The 20,420-nt window shown below is 34.4% G+C and overlaps 1 protein-coding gene across 1 annotated transcript in view; it reads right to left on the bottom strand.

Annotated features, from left to right (window-relative positions):
* LOC122633334 (microtubule-associated protein futsch-like) overlaps positions 1 to 20,420 on the bottom strand; it is a 65,023-nt gene that overhangs the window by 38,210 nt on the left and 6,393 nt on the right. Inside the window, exons 3-18 of the mRNA XM_043821123.1 lie at positions 8,046 to 8,147; positions 7,732 to 7,864; positions 7,165 to 7,328; positions 6,849 to 7,004; positions 5,907 to 6,035; positions 5,619 to 5,816; positions 5,234 to 5,530; positions 4,962 to 5,159; positions 4,744 to 4,890; positions 4,475 to 4,624; positions 4,232 to 4,372; positions 3,993 to 4,148; positions 3,835 to 3,933; positions 3,263 to 3,460; positions 3,000 to 3,183; positions 1,305 to 1,409 (exon numbers count right to left, since the gene is read on the bottom strand). Of these exons, the coding sequence (XP_043677058.1) occupies positions 1,305 to 1,409; positions 3,000 to 3,183; positions 3,263 to 3,460; positions 3,835 to 3,933; positions 3,993 to 4,148; positions 4,232 to 4,372; positions 4,475 to 4,624; positions 4,744 to 4,890; positions 4,962 to 5,159; positions 5,234 to 5,530; positions 5,619 to 5,816; positions 5,907 to 6,035; positions 6,849 to 7,004; positions 7,165 to 7,328; positions 7,732 to 7,864; positions 8,046 to 8,147 (2,557 nt within the window). The remainder of the gene's footprint in view (positions 1 to 1,304; positions 1,410 to 2,999; positions 3,184 to 3,262; positions 3,461 to 3,834; positions 3,934 to 3,992; positions 4,149 to 4,231; positions 4,373 to 4,474; positions 4,625 to 4,743; positions 4,891 to 4,961; positions 5,160 to 5,233; positions 5,531 to 5,618; positions 5,817 to 5,906; positions 6,036 to 6,848; positions 7,005 to 7,164; positions 7,329 to 7,731; positions 7,865 to 8,045; positions 8,148 to 20,420) is intronic.

Here is a 20,420-nt window from a genome sequence, read left to right as displayed (position 1 = left end):
AGAAAAATCAACCGGCGCCGCGTTGATGTTATATAAATTCGAGTGATATTTCGGTCTTGGATCGCGTTTGGCAGTTAGCCAAAAGACGACGAGGGTTAAACTGACTACTGCAGCAATGAGTAGCAAACTCTCAACGAAACGCACGTCGCGTCTGCTGCACGTTGCATAACAGGTAGCTGAAGTAGAGTGCATGTCATAGGCCATAACGTATGAGTGCAACGACGACGACGATGACAATGATGACGATGACGACGACGACGACGACGACGACGACAACGACGATGATGACGACAACGACAACGACGACGATGAGGATGATATGTCAAAACCGAGCAACGAGCGAGCTAATCTACGTCCGTTTCTACCAACTACTGTAATGATCGCACTACTCGTTATTATGTTAATTGCATTAACGACGGGAGCGCGGCCCATTTCGTTAATCGTACAATATGTAAAATTGTAACAAGAGAATATATGGTTTTATGCCGTGTGTACTTTAACGAACATCTCTGTTCGCTGATTTCGATTCAAATGCATACTCGTGTAACACGTTTTCTTATTTCTTTTCCTTTTTTTTCTTTGCTGTTCCTTCATTCCAACACGTTCTTTGATAATTTAAATACATCGTTGGATAATTAAACGACTTGTAGCTTGTTGTCACGCATCATATATATTGTATTTACATATATACGTACGATCTAAGTGAATCCAAATACGAATGAGCTCCATCTTATTGGAAAACCATTCGCATTCATTCGTAATGTCAATCGGGTAATATTAAAGTGGATAGTAAGTGCGTAAAAGATGCAAATCATACTACTGTACATTACGGTCAACTATTAGAGACTCAACAATTTTTGACATAGGTAAAACAATTGAAAAACTAAAGTCGATTACGTCTACTTATCATTATTAGAGTCAAATACAAACAAGAATATTTTCTTTTTTCTTTTTTTTTTTTTTTTTTTTTTCTTTTACAAAAAAAGATCCCAGAAGAATAAATCCAATACCAAATGTAAGCTAGCGAAGGATAGGTAAATAATGCATAAGATGGAATGGTCGCTTCGAGTTATAAGGGATTAAATAAGTACATGGGAAGGGAATGCTTAAACGATGTACCAGACGATCTATGAGCTAAGAATTCCAGAGATCGACGAAAATATTACGAAATGACCCACGGCACGCGGTTTTGAGAGTGTATGTGTGTACGGTATGTACTGCACGCACGTGTGACATGTGAATGAGAGAAAGAGAGAGAAAGAGAGAGAGAGAAGAGACAGAGTGACAGAAAACAGAGAACTTACGGGTATAGGTCATTTGGCCCTGGTAGTAAGAAGGAAGGTACACGTGTTGCGCGTGTGGAGGCTGCCCGTACACATTCATGGCTGCTATGCCGATTTCATCACCACCTACATTATACGCCGGCGAGTAAGGTCATTTTTTATCAAAACCCTAATTTTGCACCATCAAACATTGTTTCTATATCTCGTTATCACTGGGTTGTTAGTCTTCGTATAGTTAGTGTTAAACCAAAATATATACCTTCGCTGAAACTGCTATGAAGAACTTCATTTGTAATATATATTAGCAAGCAACTAATATTGTTTTAATATAATATATGATTTTTATCTATACAAATATAATATTAATGAATACCTAAATAATTAATTAATACTTAAGAAACGCTAAAAATGATCATTGCAAAAATCTTCTTCTATAATATTTTAAGAATATATATGTTTAATTATTTACTTTCTTTTATATCCTATACTTTATCTATACTATATACTTTTTACTGTAAGGCAAGACCGCATATTTACAACTATTCCTGCTGCTATTACGAAGCTTAAAAGTTTTACATAATAGTAATAAAGCAAATATAATGCCTATACGTTATTTTGAATATTTATAGCTTAGATGTTTACAGAATTTAATGCGAAATAGATATATTTACATAAACGGAAAAAATATAATTTGAATAAACATTATCTGGAAGACGTATTTAACAACCCAGCGAGTATATGCTAGATACATGCTCTTGCGAAATGAATGCAAAAGAAACGCAATAAAAACAAGCAAAGAAAAATACCATTTAGCTTTTTGATAATAACTCTGGAATTTCGACAAAGAAACCGATAATACTAAAAAAATAACGTAATATCATACGTTTCGTTACGCGCATGTTTATACATTTAGTAAATATACACACACATATATATATATGTATGTATATATGTATTCTATTGTGTAAAGTTGAGTAATTGAACCTGTCCCTACTACCTCATGTTGCCTGTTCCATCGTAACTAATCGGATTGGGAAAAGGAAACGAGTATCTATGAGGATATTCACATAAGGATAATAGTCTCATAAGCTAAGAAGACATGTATCACCCATGCTTCATAATTTAAACTATACTATTTGTCCTCATGCCATGCAAGAGTGTGTATATAATTTTAGGAAGCTTACTTGATAATTCATTTAGTATTTTCATGCAATAGTTTGGAAGAAACATTTGTTAATTCCAATGATGTACATATTATATTTATCAAATCAAAATATTCATTAATCTTAGAAATGCTCGGAAAACATTAAAAAAAAAAAAATCAATATAAACCAATAGTATGTTATCATCAATATAGAATTTCCTTTATAAGAATTATGCAACATGCATTAACATCAAAATTTAATTCCAGTAAGATTTATACAGTAATGGACATCTTCTATTATTACAAGAAGTCCTTTCTCTAAATATTCCTATTTCTTTGATCATTCGACATATATTTTGTAAAATGCTATCAATAACAAACTATATTCAGCATATATATTTAAAAACTGCACAAAGTTATATTCTCAATGCCTCCACTATCAAATTGAAAAAGATATTAGTCTTTTTTAATTCAATTTTCAAATAAGATTATATATTTTAATATATGCATATATTGCAATAAGTATCTATTAAGCAAGAACAGATCGTTAGAAAAATGAACTATATACTCACCACCTTCATCTTCACTGTCGCTCATGAACGTTTCTTGCATAGATTCAGGTGCTTGTACTCTATATTTCTCTTCAATAGTGATAGTATGTGTCGTAGTAATGATAGTTTCTGTTACAACCTTTAGAGTTTCGATGACACTGATATAGCCAAGTTTTTGTGCAATATCTAAAGCGGTTTGTCCATTCTGTAAAACGTAAATCGATGGTATTTCAACGATTTGCACGAAAGCATCATCTTGTATATCGAAAATTTTAAGTACTTACATTGGTTACAGCATTTGGCTTAGCTTTACTTTCCAACAGTAAATTAATAACCAGCGTGTGGCCCTGCTGTGCAGCTTGATGTAACGGCGTATAACCAGCATTGGTACTGTTATCAACAGTTGCACCAGACCGCAAAAGGAATCGTACCATTGCTGCTTGACCAAAATGAGCCGCAACGTGCAATGGTGTGTAACCAGCCTAAAACAAATATACCAGTTTGATATAAAAATGATATTTGTAGGATAAAATTTGTTTTCCAAAGATAAAATAAAAAGTAACAGTATTTACTGTCTCTATAAAGACAATAGAATCAAGTGGACAAGTCGAACACTGAGAGGTAACAATACAAAAATACAACCTAGAGCTACTTAAAAGTACTTGTTATGTCTCCAATGATAATTGAATTATATTGACAATGTTAATAGTATAATCGTGAGTACGATAATTTTTTTTTACGGTCAGTTATAGTATTCATCTATCGTGCCATTGATATTCTTTACCGTGCCATTGATCTTTCACTAATTGTATTATTCTTTTTACAGTACTAATATTGATACACGTAACTATATTACCTTTGTTTTAACATCAATCTGAGCACCATTCTTTACGAGAATAGAAGCAACGTTGACTTTATCCTCTTGTGCGCATAAGTGTAACGGCGTAAGACCATTCTGCAAAGAACAAGTAAATAAATAATAGAATAACAAATTTCCTAATGATGCGGTTATACCTTCGCTTTATGATTTGTGTCTGCCTTGTGTTCGATAAGTAAAGTTGACATATCGGTGTGTCCTTCTTGTGCACTTAAATGTAGCGGCGTAAATCCTGCTTTTGATTCTGCATTCGCTTTCGCGCCATATTCTAGTAATGTGGTTGCAATATCCATCTGTATAAAATAATTGAAATACTTCTATTAATTCTGTCAATTATTGAAACCTCCTATAGAAAATCTTTATTCCGTTTACTTACCTGATTTTTTCGTGCTGCAATATGTAAAGGTGTGTGGCCATTTTTAGCCATAGCATGTGGCGAAGCACCCTTATCTAATAGAAGTAACGCTACATTCTGATGGTCATAATGCGATGCTACGTGAAGAGGAGTTACTCCGTTCTATATTTAATAAATATGATCGATCAAAATATTTTAATTCGTTACGTATAAATAGTCATTTAATTTCAAGAAAAAAAAATAAAAGGACGATATTATGCTTACCTTTCCTTGAGCATCAACCGGTGCATTTTTCTGTAGTAACAACCTCGCTACATTCATATTGCCGTATTTAGCTGCCAAATGCAAAGGCGTAAAACCTTTCTTAGTCGTAGCAGTAAGTGATGCTCCATTTTCTAATAAAACTGAAGCAACCTGATGAACGCATAAGAAATAATTCGTAATATGTTATATTTGACATAGGAATTCTAATCCTAAATTATACAACTAAGAATTACTCATAAATATTTTACGTATAACTGTAAAATCTTTACCTCTTCTTGACCCTCCTTAGCTGCGATATGAAGTGGAGTGTACAAATCTTTCGTTGTGGCATCAACTCCAGCACCGTGTTGTAATAGCAACATTACAATGTCAACATTGCCTAAGCGGGAAGCAACGTGAAGCGGCGTTTGTTCCTCCTAAAAAAGGAATTATATAACCAACATCAAGATTACTCGAAATAATGATAAATTTACATGATATAATTTACCCTTGCTCTAGCGTCAACTTGAGCACCGTTCCTAAGAAGTATTCTGATAATATCAGTCTGATTTGCTCTGGCAGCTAAATGTAACGGCGTTTCGCCTCTTACTGTCGGTATGTCTGGACTAGCTTCGTGTTGCAGCAAGTAAATGACGATGTTCATACATCCCATAAAACTTGCTACATGCAGCGGAGTTAATCCGGACTATAAAAAACAAATAGTAAATTGAATTTTTAATAAAACAATTTTTAATATTTAACAAAAAAAATAACAATTACCTCCGTAGTGGCTTCGATACTAGCTTTATGTTTTAAGAGAAGTTCAACTACTTTGATTCTGTTCTTCTTACACGCAATGTGTAGAGGTGTGAAACCATTGAGTGCACGTGCATTAGGATCTGCATTTCTATCAAGTAAAAGTTTGGCCACTCTTACGTGACCGCAATGAGCTGCCACATGCAATGCTGTCAAATAATCTACTGTTACTTCATCCACAGGTGCACGATGATAAAGTAGAACCCTTGCGGCATCTACATGATCCCCTTGAGCAGCCATGTGTAATGGTGCAAGACCATTCTGCATGTCATTCAATAGGAAATACATTATTTAAATTTTAATCAAATGCTATTTGACAATAATTTTTTCTTCCTATATAATCCATTACCTTTGTCTTCGAGCCAATGGGTGCTCCTCTTTCAATAAGAATATCAACAACCTCGTGATGACCTGATCTTGCTGCACAATGAAGAGGAGTAAGGCCATCTCTCGTTTTTGCTTCGATATTTGCTCTTTTACTTATCAGAAGATTTACCATTTTAATTTTTCCCCATTTTGCAGCTACATGAATCGGCGTAATATTATGCTATGCGATCGGACAAAAAAGAAACAAGTATAAATATCATAATTTGTCAAATTTTCTCTAACGCGTATACATGCATCTATTGATACTTACTTTAGCAGCAAAATTTACATCCGCACCTCTATCATAAAGTAAGGAAGCAATTCGATCGTTGCCATAATGTGCGGCTATGTGAAGTGGTGTAAAACCGCTTTTCGAAGTTACGTCGGGATTATGGTCGTTCTGTTGAAGAATAAGATACAATGGCGATACAATAAAAACGCAAAGTACTTTTATAATTTTTCAATTCTCATAAAAAAAAGAATAAAAACAGAATATTGTCTCTCCTTTCATTGCGAATCAATAGTGTGTGGTAATTCGCGGATATTCAGTTACCTAAGTCTGACGTATCTCATAATAGTGATATGAATAGTACATAGGTCAATTACATATATATGACCAAAAAGGTTTCAGTACTTTTTTAATAACGCGTAAAAATATATAAGTCAATATGACCTCTCATAAAACTGTATCGTTTCTTTCATATTTCATTAAAATCATATTTACGTATATCAGTACGAAATTAAAAATTTTTTTCATCATATTACATCCATCTATCGTATCTGTAAACATTTATATATATATATATATATATATATATATATATATATATATATATATATACCATAAACTCTGTACCGTTCCTGAGAAACAATTACTTATTGCAAAGATAAAGTTTTTTAATACGAGATTACATTTATAGAATTTGGATAAGAAATTTCTTTTTACATGTATATCGATCTTAAATATTAGAAATCTTTAAATGAATTTTATTAAAAAGTATAGTATTACTCTTATAAAAATTGTTCTTATATAGCTTGATATTTTAGCTCTAGGATAAATCTTTATTTCTAAAAATCAGTCAACTATTATTTAGATCAAAAGAATTTATGGTATAAACTCTTGGAAATGTATTAAGTGATGAACCCTGTTAAAAAGAATAAGAGGATTACTACGAAGGGCTCTTTTGTTTGGAAAAAGAGAAATATGACGTACTTGCAAAAGTAGGGCAGCCGCATTACAATCATCCTTCTTAGCAGCAATGTGGAGGGCAGGTAATCGAACTTTACCGCGAGTATCATTTTCCAATAGAACGGCTACTACTTTATCATGACCCTGTTGCATGGCCACCGCCAATGGAGTGAATCCATCCTACGATTGGAAAGAAATTCATAAAAATTAAAAAAATTATTGTCTTTAATGAAAATTACAAGAGTTAATTATGTATACATATATATAAAATCGTTCTTTCTACTATTTACCAAAGCAAGTATTAATTCATATATTTGTAATTAAAATATACAAAATGTACCTCCGTCGTGAGGGTTTGGTTGGCACCCTTACTGAGGAGGTACTTGACCACAGAGTCGTGATTCTCTTGAGCAGCCATATAGAGCGGTGTGAACCCATTTTGTGACTGTGCGTTCACAGAAGCACCCTGTTGAACGAGCAATTGTACAACCTCCTCTTGTCCAGCTGCAACAAGATATTAGTTTCGCAGTGAGAAGTAGTTAGATATTATATAGAGGTCTATGTTTCTTTTCAAGTACCTCCATTATGATGCGGCAAAAAGAACTATAACGAAATAAAAAATGCGTATATACGAAACCCTTCGATAAGTATCTCAACCTCATTGAAATATCACATTTTTGAGTATAGATATATCGTTTTAAAAATGACATTCTTTTTCGATGCAATCTGTCACCGTGTCGAACGTAGTGAAGTATTTCTGCTATTGCTTAGAGGCACTGCGCCATATTGGTATCGAGGTATGGGGAGATATGGGTTAATCGATATGATCTGAGAGTACGTTTGTACGTGTATTTGTATACGTATTTACACATTTGTACAAACGCACATATGGAGTTCGCTTACTTACCAAGAGAAGCAATGTGCAATGCGGTGTTTCCCTTTTTAGTAGCAGCATCGACTACTGCGCCACGATTAAGAAGTTCTCGGACAATTTCCAAGTGGCCATCCTTAGCTGCCAGGTGCAAAGCATTCAGTCCGTTCTGTGTATAGAAAGATTGCCTTTTTATTTAAAATCCGAATAAGTGGAATATTCGTTATACGTATATAGTCCGTACATAGTCACATAAGTATCTCGATCATGCTCAAGTGATACATGGTATACTCGAGTGATAGAGCATGTTAGTAAACCAATTCGTTTAACCTAATTAATAATAAACTTACAGCATTTGATGCGTTAATGTCCACACCCGATTCAAGATACTCCAGAACCTTTTCCAACTGACCCGCGCGAGCTGCTCTCAAAAATGACGTGCTTGGATCACTCTGAAAATAAATAAATAAAAAAGACAAATGTAATCGATTGATTTATTCCCTCTTACGTCATTAAATTTAATGAGGTTTTTTCTCGTGTTACACGATACGTCAGACATTACATAATTATCACTAATTTCATTCTAACTAGGTTAATGCACTCGTGTGAACATTCCTAATAGAAATCATCAAGGGACCTTACGTAACTTTTTAATCCTTATAGTCTCTCCAAATCACGTCTCGTACATATGTATCTACGTGCCTTTAATTCTAATGATTTTCCTTCTTTGTATTCTTCCATTGTCAACGTAATAAAAACAAAAGAAAGTATTCTATATGAATGCTTTAATTGATCAGAATCTTCAACAAGTTTACATTGTCCTAATTACCGCTTTAATACGCATTAAGAGATGAACATAGATATGTATGCATATACATATGTAGGTGTATTTAATATCAGTACATGCAAGAGTTTGTCTATGTTATCTGTCCGATCTATGAATATAAACACTTGTACATACATTCAGTAAAAATCTCATACTTTCTACCATGCTATTTCTTTTTTATTGAATTTTATTTTTATTTGTCGATAAATTCTCAACACCTGTCTCAAAGTTACATACTCTTTAAATCCTAACAATCGTAACAAAGCTTACTTCGCAAACAATACATGAAAGATAAGTTTATCGATTTTTGAAATTAAAGCTAGTATAAAAAAGAAATGCATACACATTCGTACAAGTATGGACCTATTTATACACACCTATCAACTTTTATAATACAAAATGTAAGGAAAAGCAAAATAGCTAGCATGATATGCTCCGCCTTTATTTCTCGATTACAATGCAGGTTGTTAGTCAAATATATATGTATGTAGTTTACTGGAACATATGGCGCCTATCGGTCTACACGAACGAGAGATACTGATCTCTTTATTTTATTATCCATTTCTTCTAAAAAAACTCACCCTTTTTCTTATTTATAACAAAGTTACAACTATATGATATATCAACATCAATATATAGATAGGTACATTAAAAATATCAAATCATTGTGTAAAATTAGATATATTACATAATCTATCCGTTATATTTATAAGAATAAAGTTTCATTTTTTTACGGCGAAGACACCCTACGTGTCTAAAAGCAAGAAGACCGCGTGTTTGTGAGCCTCAACTGGTTTATAAGCTACGTTTAGCTTTATGGATGGTATACGAGAATAAACTGACCGAACTACACCTGGATAATAAAGGTAAGTAAAGAAGGAGTCACAGGGAAACGAGACGCTTCGGCGTCACCAACGAATACCCTGTCGTATTACTGGAACGCATCGTATTATCGTTCATGCGTTGCATACATAAGCACCACGAACGATAAATCGATAACAGAGTACGTTGGACGCGCTTCTCAGGGCAGATAACCCTCCACTGTCGCAGTAATTAACGTATGGTTGTATCGTAAATAATCGTCGCTCTCTTTCTTCCTTCAACAAACAGTAATCCATTCAAGAGATTTATTTTTATCTAATTACAGAATTACAGAAAAAAAAATTAAAAATTAGAGAAGAAATAAAGCTAATAAAAAAGTATAATTTTTACATTTTCTAAGAATCTCCTTGTTCGAGGAGATATTAAATACGATTGGAATAGTTCCGAACGTAAATAAAGCTCAAATACAAAAGGTACATTCTTTTCATTAACGATTTTCCTCCCTCTCTCCCTCTACCTCTCTCTTTTTCTTTCTCTATCTATCTATTCCTTTATCTCACTTTTTCTGTATAGCTTTTACGATGGACTTTATCTTCCTATCGACAGCACTTTTTTTAAAAATCGATCCTATTCATAGATTCATGCAATGAAAAAAGATAAGCTTCCCTTATAAAGTGATCGCCAACGATAACAAAATAAACTAACAAAGATTTATAGTCCATTAATTTCGTTCGGAAGAAATAACATTCAAGGTGGGTGGCTTCAATCACGGCCTTTCTTTCCTACATATAGCAGTAACAAAGTTAACCATCGATATTGAATTAATTAATCAGTGTAATTAATTACTTAATTAACCTAGAAAGGTAGAAGCTCCGACTACTTTCTTAGATATATAGCGCTGTTATGAAATCGATCTTGAAATATGGGTGTTAATGGAAATATCATGACTGAAATAGAATTTACATGACATCATAAAGAAAATTACTTACTCATGTTAGAAATACCTTCTGAAATAACGAATTCCAGTGATTATATCTGCCAACGGCGAAACATTCTTTTATATGCACAACAAGCGCCATGAAGTCGCACAAACGAAAGTCGTGTTATGATATACTAGCTATAGATGAAACGAGTGTGGTATCGATAACGGTGACACATTTTTTCATCAATGGCGAAACCGCGCCACGTATATTGTAACATACATTCTATATATCTAAAAAAAGATTACAAACTTTTGCGGTACCGAAGTAAATGAACTGAAATAAATACGCGAGGCTACTTGGAAAGGTATATTGCATTTATATATGTATATATGTAGGGCCAAGAAACTACTAGATGGGTCCAATTACTCGAGCACGAGCTAGGCTCGTAGTACGATAGGCTCGAGTAAATAAATAAAAACATATTCTATAAGATTATCAGTTTCTTGTTTTGCTACGCGTGGAATGAAAAGACAAGGGTACTAAGACACGTAACAATAAACAGAGAGGACAAAATAATGTCAAGACTATTCATCTTTTTGAAAAGATAATCTGAGAGTAGTTGACGAACGTAATATAGAATAGTGCGAATTATTAAAAAAATACTTCGAGATACCGAGGATTAGAGTGCGAGTTAAATTTAATTATAATTTAGTTATATTCGAAAGTTTCAAATTATACTTCTCTTCTCTTCATTTTATTTTTTTTATTATATTACCTATACATTTGTATTTTAAACACTGAAATATAACTTTAAAAGAACAATTGTCTATATTCTTTATGTTTTTAGTAGTTGTTATACCCAATTAATCACACACGCACGCACACATGTATGAAATATTCATCATTCCTATTACTTTCGCGCAAAACTGTTATTTTCCGTGTACCAAATACGTACGAATTTGTCAAATATATTCAATCTCAAAGATAAAAGATAATAATTATTTGAAAAACTGACAGTTATATTGCAAGAAATACGAGATCATTTGTATTTTCTTTCCATTTAACAAAGTTAAACATCACTTTTTGAACGATCGACTTTACGATTGTATCGTAAACAAGGAATCAAAAGAAACAAATCTACCGTAAACATTTATCTCTGATAAAGTTTTTTTAAAGTCCAATGTTAAAAAGAAGATTCTTCACAAAATAGGAAATTCTTTATAATCGGTATAAAACAGAGATAAGGGGTCTTCTGTGTTTCGCGATAGATGACGGCCTGCTTTAAATAATTCAGCGACCCCGTTACATCCGACACGTGGACGATCCCTCGTGTTATACTTCCCCCTTACTCTTCCTTTCCTTTACAGCCCTTCTTCACCTGGGCTTCGTTTTCTTTCTACTCTTTTTATCCACGAAGCGAAGCTGTATCTCCGGCATGGCGTGACAACCGTTGAAAAAGAGGAGAGAGACCGGTAGAAAACGTCGCCGCGGTGGTCTCATTACTGTCTCTTTATTACAACGAGTCTAGCTTACTCAATGCGATCACATAGCGTGCCTATTTTACTTTACGTTGATATTATATTCAAGTCTCTCTTTAATGTCTTTGCCCTCGTAATTCACGAAAAAGTTGAAAGAAATTCTTGTTGACGTTATTTCTTTCGTGACGAATCTACACGACAATTTCCTCTTGAAAAACGAGAGACTATCGTTACATTTCTGTATCCAAACTGGATGGCTGGAACGGCTAGATCATTCGATCTTTTATCGAAATTCCATCGAACTTTTTCATATCGTCGAATGTCCTTCTTTTATGAATATAAAAATTCTGGAACACGAACGGAGATACGTAAGAACTCACGGCCCGTATAGTCTCTCGTAGAATCTCGACGGTATCGAAGACATAAACTCTCGTCGATTGCCTCGGGTGATACCGGACGAGTCCTCGAACCAGCTCGAAGAAACCGTTGTACACCCGATCAACTACCAAGTAATATCATCTTTGCTTATCGCAAAAGTTTCGAATATCTAAAAAATTTCTTGAAACTGGACATTTTCTCTTAAAGCGTTATCGCTTTTAACATGTCAGTAAGTAACAGCTAACGTTCGCTTAAGATTTATTGAGTATTAACTTTTTTTACTGTCAATTCAAAAAATACGATAGGGTAGAAACTTAATCAACCGTCTTATTCGATAAAATATACTACTTGACTACGATTGTTTAAATGAGATATTTGCATAATACATGTATGATATAACTTGAGTTATCATATTTCTATTTTTAAATGTCAAGTACAAAAATGTTTTATCGTAATGCTCTTCGTCGCTTTGGACTTCCATGCATCGGCAAAAAGAACGAAACCGCAACAAGTGTAATACCTATGGACCTTCCTGCAATTTCTGGCTACGTACCAAGCTAACTATAGCTGCAACATGCACAAAACTGACTACTATAGCCACAGAATGCGTACGTAGAACCGCTTGGCGTTCCAGTCGCGGAACAAATTCAGAACCCTCGAATAAGTATGTTAGAATACATTTTCGCATATTCTTCGCGATAGCTCATCGAGATGTTTTATTTTCTGTTACTTACATCATCGATTTAAAATACGATAATCAAATTTTACTTTGGGAAGCTCCAATTTTTCTGAAATATTTTCTATCGATTTTTTAATACCAATATCGTTAAATGCATTATCCTAAAATGGAGGAAAATTGATTGATCTTTACCAATTATTTCGATTTTCAATAGATGATCAACGATCGATCGACCAACGCAAAAGGAAGACGTATAATCCAAAGGAAGTAATAGAATAGATGAGAACAATTAATGTGACAATGAAGGAACGAGGTCGAGTTCGTTGACTTCGTGAAGACGCAGCAGAACGGTGATAGAGGATGGATAATAAAAGTAGAAGAAAAACGAAAGAGCAAAGAAGAAAAGATGAGAAAAAGAGAAAAAGAGAGCGAGGACTAACGTTCGCTTCGAAGCGTGACCATACGAACAACCGTGTGCTGGGGAGCAACGTTGGAGAACGTTCTTTGAAAAATGTTAAATCCTTTAAAAAAAAAAAAAAAAAAAAAAAAAGAATGAAAGAAAGAAAGAAAAAACAAACAAAAATAAGAATAAAATTCCAACGAAACAATAGGAAAGTTAGTTCGTTTTGAATTTGAGGAGATAATGCATGTAATTAACTAATAACAATTTCAAGATAACAATCAAACAATGATGGAATTCGAAATACACGGAGCAAACCGGAAAGTAACGAAGACATACACACGTAGGCGTGTTCATTCTCGAGTGTGGGTAGACACCATCTTTCAATATAGATGTATATATACGCATAAACATGCGCGCATCACAGGCGTAGGAGTAAGCGCAAGCTTCACACGCGTAGGATCCTCGAAAGGGCCTTGACCGTTTCCAAATGCCTCCAGGAGCGGAGCTACCACTACCTGCCCAGACTAAGAGCTATATCGTGACGTTAATATCGAGTCTTTTCTTGGCAAGACGTGATTAATGTTGATTTTCATCGGCCAGCGACTAGGCCATGGCCAAGAAGAGGTGATCTCTGTTTTTTACGAGTTAGCGAGACCCACGAGTACGAGCAAGAAAGATCGTACTACGAGGAAACATTTTAAATTTAAGAGTGACCGGAAGACCCTGACCTCATTTCGTATATTATTATTATCGTTATCGTTCTTATTATTATTACACGTCTTATCCGAATCATCCGAAACGATACCTACTCTCTCCAATCGAACATGTTACAATAGAATTATATAAATAGATAAAAAAAGAAGATAAAAAAATCTCCTAGCACGGCAAGTACAGCTAAATTTAGAAATAAAGATACGAGGCTCCCTCCTCTCTCCCCAGTTGAGTCTCCAAGATAATAGTTAAAAATAACATCGAAAGTCAACGCTTACAATACGTCACATTCCAGGTACGCATATATGAAGGTATTATACAAATCACATTATCTGCACAATCGTTCCTTCCACAACCCTGAAATCAAAGAAGCATCGACCGTACCTCCGCTCTCCTTACTTTTAATTAGATCTATCTTGCTCTGGGAATCCTTCCAACTGAGGGTTCCCGCGAGTCCTGTAGGAGAAAAAATACTTCCCACGAACCTGCCTCCTCGAACTCGGCCGATTACATTCTGATAATCTTCTGTTAATTTCTAACAATCAACGAAGAGAGATGCATGCGATTATCTTGTCAACGATGCAGTCGTAGAAGATCCGTGTTCGATTAATAAAATCAGGATAGGATCCGATCACAAGCAATGGCCATGGAGATTCCAATGCCGAGATACATACATTTCCTTCGTAATATTTAAAGTATATAGGAAAACACAGCAATGTTTAAAAAAAAAAAGTAATGAATCGTTTGTTAAAATTATACAATATTATTCGTACGAGGAAAAAATTGTAATTAAAATAGCAAAGATCGTCTTTTGTACAAGGAAAATCAAAGAAAACAGACCGATCTGTCTCGTCTTTGATGTTATTAAAGTTCTATCTTTCCTCTGGGTCCCCACTCTACCTCTCTCCCTCTCTCTCTCTCTCTCTCTCTCTCTCTCTCTCTCTCTCTCTCTCTCTCTCTCTATCTATCTATCTATCTATCTATCTATCTATCTCCTCATATCACCCGTCTCTCTATGATTATTCCAAGTTAACTATGCACTAGTCAATGTTACATAATCAAAATAAATTACGAACGACGAATGACATCACGTCCCGCGTTATAAGTGTGAGGTCATCAGGTGCTGACTGGATCGAGAGTACAGGTTTTTACGGCCATCTTGTTTGGCCTCGCTCGTCGAGGGTGACGGCATAACCGTATATGCGTTCTCACTCTTACTACACGCATACATAGGTAGTTCGAGGTTGACAGAAAAAGTCGATTGCCGACGTCACGGTTTTCAACGTCGATAAAAAAGACTTATTTTGTGATCTTCCATTCTCAACTCTAACAAAATTCTTCGAGATAACATCCCATTTCGCGAGATGCTGCCAGCTCGGTTCGCCTTCTTTTTTCTTTTCTTTCATACTCGCATCGTAAATTTACAAAGTCATGCTTTATTAATGGATAGACACGATCACTATCGGAACTGCGCGATCATTCGGTGAATTTACAAGAAAAATAAAAGTCTCGAGAATTTTAAATGCGTCTCTGTTTTTCTAAATCCCAAGATATAATACTTGAACTATTTTTATCTCTCTCATCTCTTTCTCTCTTTCTTTCTTACTCTTTCTTCCCCTCCCCCCTCCTCTCTGAATTTTCAACGTATATTGAAATTAAAGAACGCAGGAAGGTTAAATAGTTTTGAATCTGTGCCAAGTATCGTTTCGTCGATGAAAAGCATGGAAAAAGAAGGGAGCTATCGTAGACACAATCACTGATCGATAATCAATAGATCGACATTGTATTTCGTGCTATCTAATGAAAGTACATCCATTCAATGTTTCCTTCTTCTTTCATTGAGCCATTCATAGATGTGGATGATACAATAATGAATGACACGGTTGAATTACTTATGATCGCCAGTTAAAAATCGACCGGATGTTGTACCGCATCATCCTCAAGATCGTTTATTTTCATTAAGAGAATAGATACGTGAATACATCGGTGACAATATCTTTTTCCATTGCTTCTGGTCTTCTCTTTTAATTTTAACAAAAAAAAAAAAAAAAATTGTAATATCGATAATAGCTTTTCGATCGATTTTCTTATTGAATTTAAAAGTTCAAGGTAACTAAGAAAATTAGAACGCAAGTTGACAAATTATATATTCGATTGTCCTCTAGCGTTTTAATTTTCAGAAATGATCGCATACAGCAAGCAGCCAGCCGTGATTCACACTTATAATATGGCAGAATATTGTATACTTAGGGTCTCGCCTGACTTCGTCGCCAAAATTCATCGAGAATTAAACATTTTACGAACGTAGCACGGTACATGCCAAAAATTTTCGAACGATATCGCGAAACTTTACCTCGTCTTTGACTACCGAAGTGATATAGTTAATGTATCGCAATGCTTCGAGACTTTAACAAACGGTGTTTAAGATGCCAGTGTCAAACGGTTGAACTTTGAACCACTTGCATCGGTATATCACGTTCCAAGTCAATGTCTAATTGTATCGTCTAAGATGAAAACTGTTACATCCTACTTTAGAAACGCTTTATTGCAACGATCAAATAAGATACAAATCTGCTATTATCATCGATCAGTAAACGGAGAATATTCAAGGTTAAGCTAGAACAAAAGGACGTCCATGACAATGGGAATAAAAATTCAATCTAATCCATTTACGCGTTTTTCCTTAAAAAAGATATAAAAATCTATTATTCTTCTGAAATGTAATTTAATGAACAAGGAAATAGAATCGTCGATCGATGATATAAAAAAATACAATAATTCATTCTCCTCGAAATGTCCTTTTAAATTGAGTTTGAATTGTTAATGAATTGTGAAACTAGGATATTCTTCGCTTTTCGATAGATCGCAATCGCTGTTGACACGTCCTTTCTATTGAGACTTAATTAAATGTACGAGTAAGAGATGCTGGAGGAAACAAGAGTAGGAGAGTTACGTCTATTACCGAGGGGGCCGATGAAGAGCAGAGTTGAAAGGGTCGAGGTCGCGATTGTCACGAATGCAAGCGAGAGAGAAGGAGAGAGAGAGAGAGAGAGAGAGAGAGAGAGAGAGAGAGAGAGAGAGAGAGAGAGAGAGAAAGCGAAAAAGAAAAGAGCAGGGAACACGACTTTTCAGAATTTATTTATAATAGTCTCTCTGGTATTACATAGTAGCTTTCACGACTTTCTCATGACACTGCTCGCATTTCAATTTTTATTTTTCCCCATAGACCACAAACGCAGTAGCTCCGCAACACCCGATAATCCTCATTTTTATGCCATTCTATATTCTCGTCTACTTTTTGTCTACTTTCGAGTATTTCGAATAATCGGTTAATAAATACTCTCTGATCAAATATTTTATTAAGAGAGAGAGAGAGAGAGAGAGAGAGAGAGAGAGAGAGAGAGAGAGAGAGAGAGAGAAGGTCTTTTCGTTCGTTGCACGAAGTTATCTCATTAAAATGTTATGTAATTTTTCTAGAATCCAAAGAACGAAATTAAGATCGAGCTTCATCAAAAGAGAAAGAGAGAGAAAGAGAAAGAGAAAGAGAGAGAGAGAGAGAGACACACACACAGAAGAAAATGATTAAGCAATACCTCCGTCCTTATTCATTCGTCTCGTGTAGGAATTCATCTTTCAAGAAAAACAGAGAAAGCCATCGTTATACATATTTTATGAATTTCCAGGAATGTAACTAGGTTAGTGACAGAACTAAATTCATACTTATCATCGAGCATGCGCGTACTCGTACTGTCGTATAAGAAGAAATCCACTAAGAAACTAAATAACAAATTTATAAAAACGTTGATCTTGCTGAGTTGGAGTTAATTAAGCAAAGCGACATAAGTACAATTTTCATATTTCATATTCTGCGTATGTTTTTTTCTCATATATCATACATGAGACATCTAATTAACATAATATCTTAATAATTAACATAATCGCATGTTTGTAACACTCATATTAAAGATACGACCTTTAAGGTGTAACCATGTATAACGAAAATGACAGTTTCCAATCCATTATCATGTAGTTGCTATGCGTGAAAGAAATGTCGCATTCACGCAAATTACTAGCTGGAATTAAATGTAAGGATCACGCTAATGGAATGATATCTTTGTATATAAGAAATAATACTGTGAATGACAAAGAAGAAACATGACAAAAAAAAATTCGAACAAATAGAAAGTGAGCATCTTAAAAAGTGTCATTATCGACGTTCAATTTACATTATTTTCTTCTTACTCGTGCATAATGAAAAAACAAAAAAGTACTTTCAAAGACTATATAACGATTAATTTTCTTTATCGTCTTTTACGTGAGGATACTTTCGAGAAAAATTTACATAGATAAATTCTGATTTAGTTAAATAAATATTAAAGCGAACAATCGAAAGTATATTAAAAGTAGATATTTGCGAAGGACGTTAAAATAAATAAGAGGAGAAGGTAAAAATTGCGGAAACAGAGCAGAACAGATCAAGGTAGGGCACGACTTTATATACATAGGTAGGTAAAGTAATAGGTACGTGCACATGTACCTACATACATACATAGCTATATGTAGGACAAGCAAGATGGAGTCTCAAGCTTCGGGTCGATACGAACGCGGCAGCGCTATTGCAGCTAACCGCCCCCTCGTTCCTCCACAGACATCACTCTGTTTCTCGTTTTACCATCTTTCTTAGCTTCCTTTTTAGATTCGCAACCCCATTCCTTTTCGGTGTCGATTCGTGACAACTTACTCGCTATCCAAACGGGTAAAGATTTGCATTCGATGCGACAACAGGTAATTTCGTTATTTAAATTAAGATCGTTTTTAACGTCTCGATTCTTCTTATTGATACAATAAACAATCGTATAACGTTCCCTTTTTTGTTTTTAATTTGAAGATATCACGACTTCTTCATATGCAGATATTCTTTTATCCAATAAATTAATTCTTCGGATATGTTCATATATTCAAGAATTTTGTCAGAAATATTCATTACTCATCTTTGAGCATACGATTGCGTCAGGCGAGCACAGTTAAATCAAAAGGTCAGAGAATCGTACGCACGTATTAAATATCACGAACCTATCCTTAATTTATCCGCGTGTGTCTTAAAAAAAAGCTTTCGATAAAATAATATTATCGATGCTATCGACATAATTGCGCATATACGAAAACATTTTTCGAACGACATAGCCTTTTGCTTGGAGCAGATAGATTCATCCTTCAAATCTCTTTTTCTCTCTTTATCGTTAAATATATATATATATATATATATATATATGAGCTGACAAGTATAATATTTTGACGATAATTACATGAGATTTTAATTCGCTTTAATTGTATATACATATATATATAATGAAATTATCGAAGAGTCCTTTCGATAAGATAAAAAAAGAAGATAAAGAAGAAAAAAAGATATCGATTCTACATACGATTTAAGATAAGTGAATTCGAAGAAAAAGATCTCTCATGTTAGTGCAACGTACACAAGAATAAAAGTACGTGAAGCTCTGGAATGTAGGGGCCATTTCGAAGGACCAATTTAATCCTCGACGTAGAGTAGTCCTCTGTGTTCGCCTAAATTAAGCGACATTGGGGTGCTATGAACCTCGGTTTAGCTGTTAAAGACTCAAGAAGGGGAGTCGCCAGTCGGGTTAGCAGGTCGAAAGGACTGTAACGGGCAAAGAGAGGAGAGATATTGACAATGCTAAAGGGGGTCGATCCCTCATGTCGGTTATACGTTCGCGAGCGTAAGTCTACATATCGGGATGCATATGTATAAAGAGAAGTACGCGGATGCATTGTAAAGCTGAAATATCGGTTTCCGTTATTCGAATGATGCCGATGATTGATTGAAAATTATGCAAATAAAAAGGAAAAATCAATCGTTACGTCACAAAGCTGCAATAATGACACAAAAATGTCATTCAAAATATATATATGTAGATATATATTATTGTACTAATATATCATCGACTTTTTTCCTTTCCTTTCGTTTTTTTATATATCTGTATTATATATGAAAACAAGAAAACATTTTTCTATATTTATTATATATATATATATGTATATATTATATGTAAGAAAGAAAAAAATACAAAAAAGAACGAAAAAAAATCGGTATAAGACCGTCATGCATTATCACGATACTATCTCCAAATTCACAAGGTCGCAAGACTATGAGATAATAATAAAGCTATATCTCGATTCATCCTAGTTACGCTCGATGAACAGGGTCAGCCGTACACAAAGCTTTTAACGGCAGCAGCGTTTTATCGGACTTTATTGAAGTGGGTCAATCACATTTCCTATATCGTCGACCGTGCGTAAGTATCTATCAAAAGCAGCTCTCCAAATTTCACGTAAAAGTTACGAAGATCATTCTTGTTAATCGATCGATATAAATATTCTAGGTATGTATATATAGAATACGTTTTCAATACCATGAAAATAGAAAATAGTGTTATTTTATTTATGATCGAATAAGAATTTTATGAGATTCGTTATCGAA

Source organism: Vespula pensylvanica, chromosome 1, assembly GCF_014466175.1.
Source record: "Vespula pensylvanica isolate Volc-1 chromosome 1, ASM1446617v1, whole genome shotgun sequence".
NCBI classification, from domain to species: Eukaryota; Metazoa; Arthropoda; class Insecta; order Hymenoptera; family Vespidae; genus Vespula; species Vespula pensylvanica.
The sequence above is the reverse complement of the archived record's forward strand: the minus strand, read 5'-3'. Positions and strand labels throughout refer to the sequence as shown.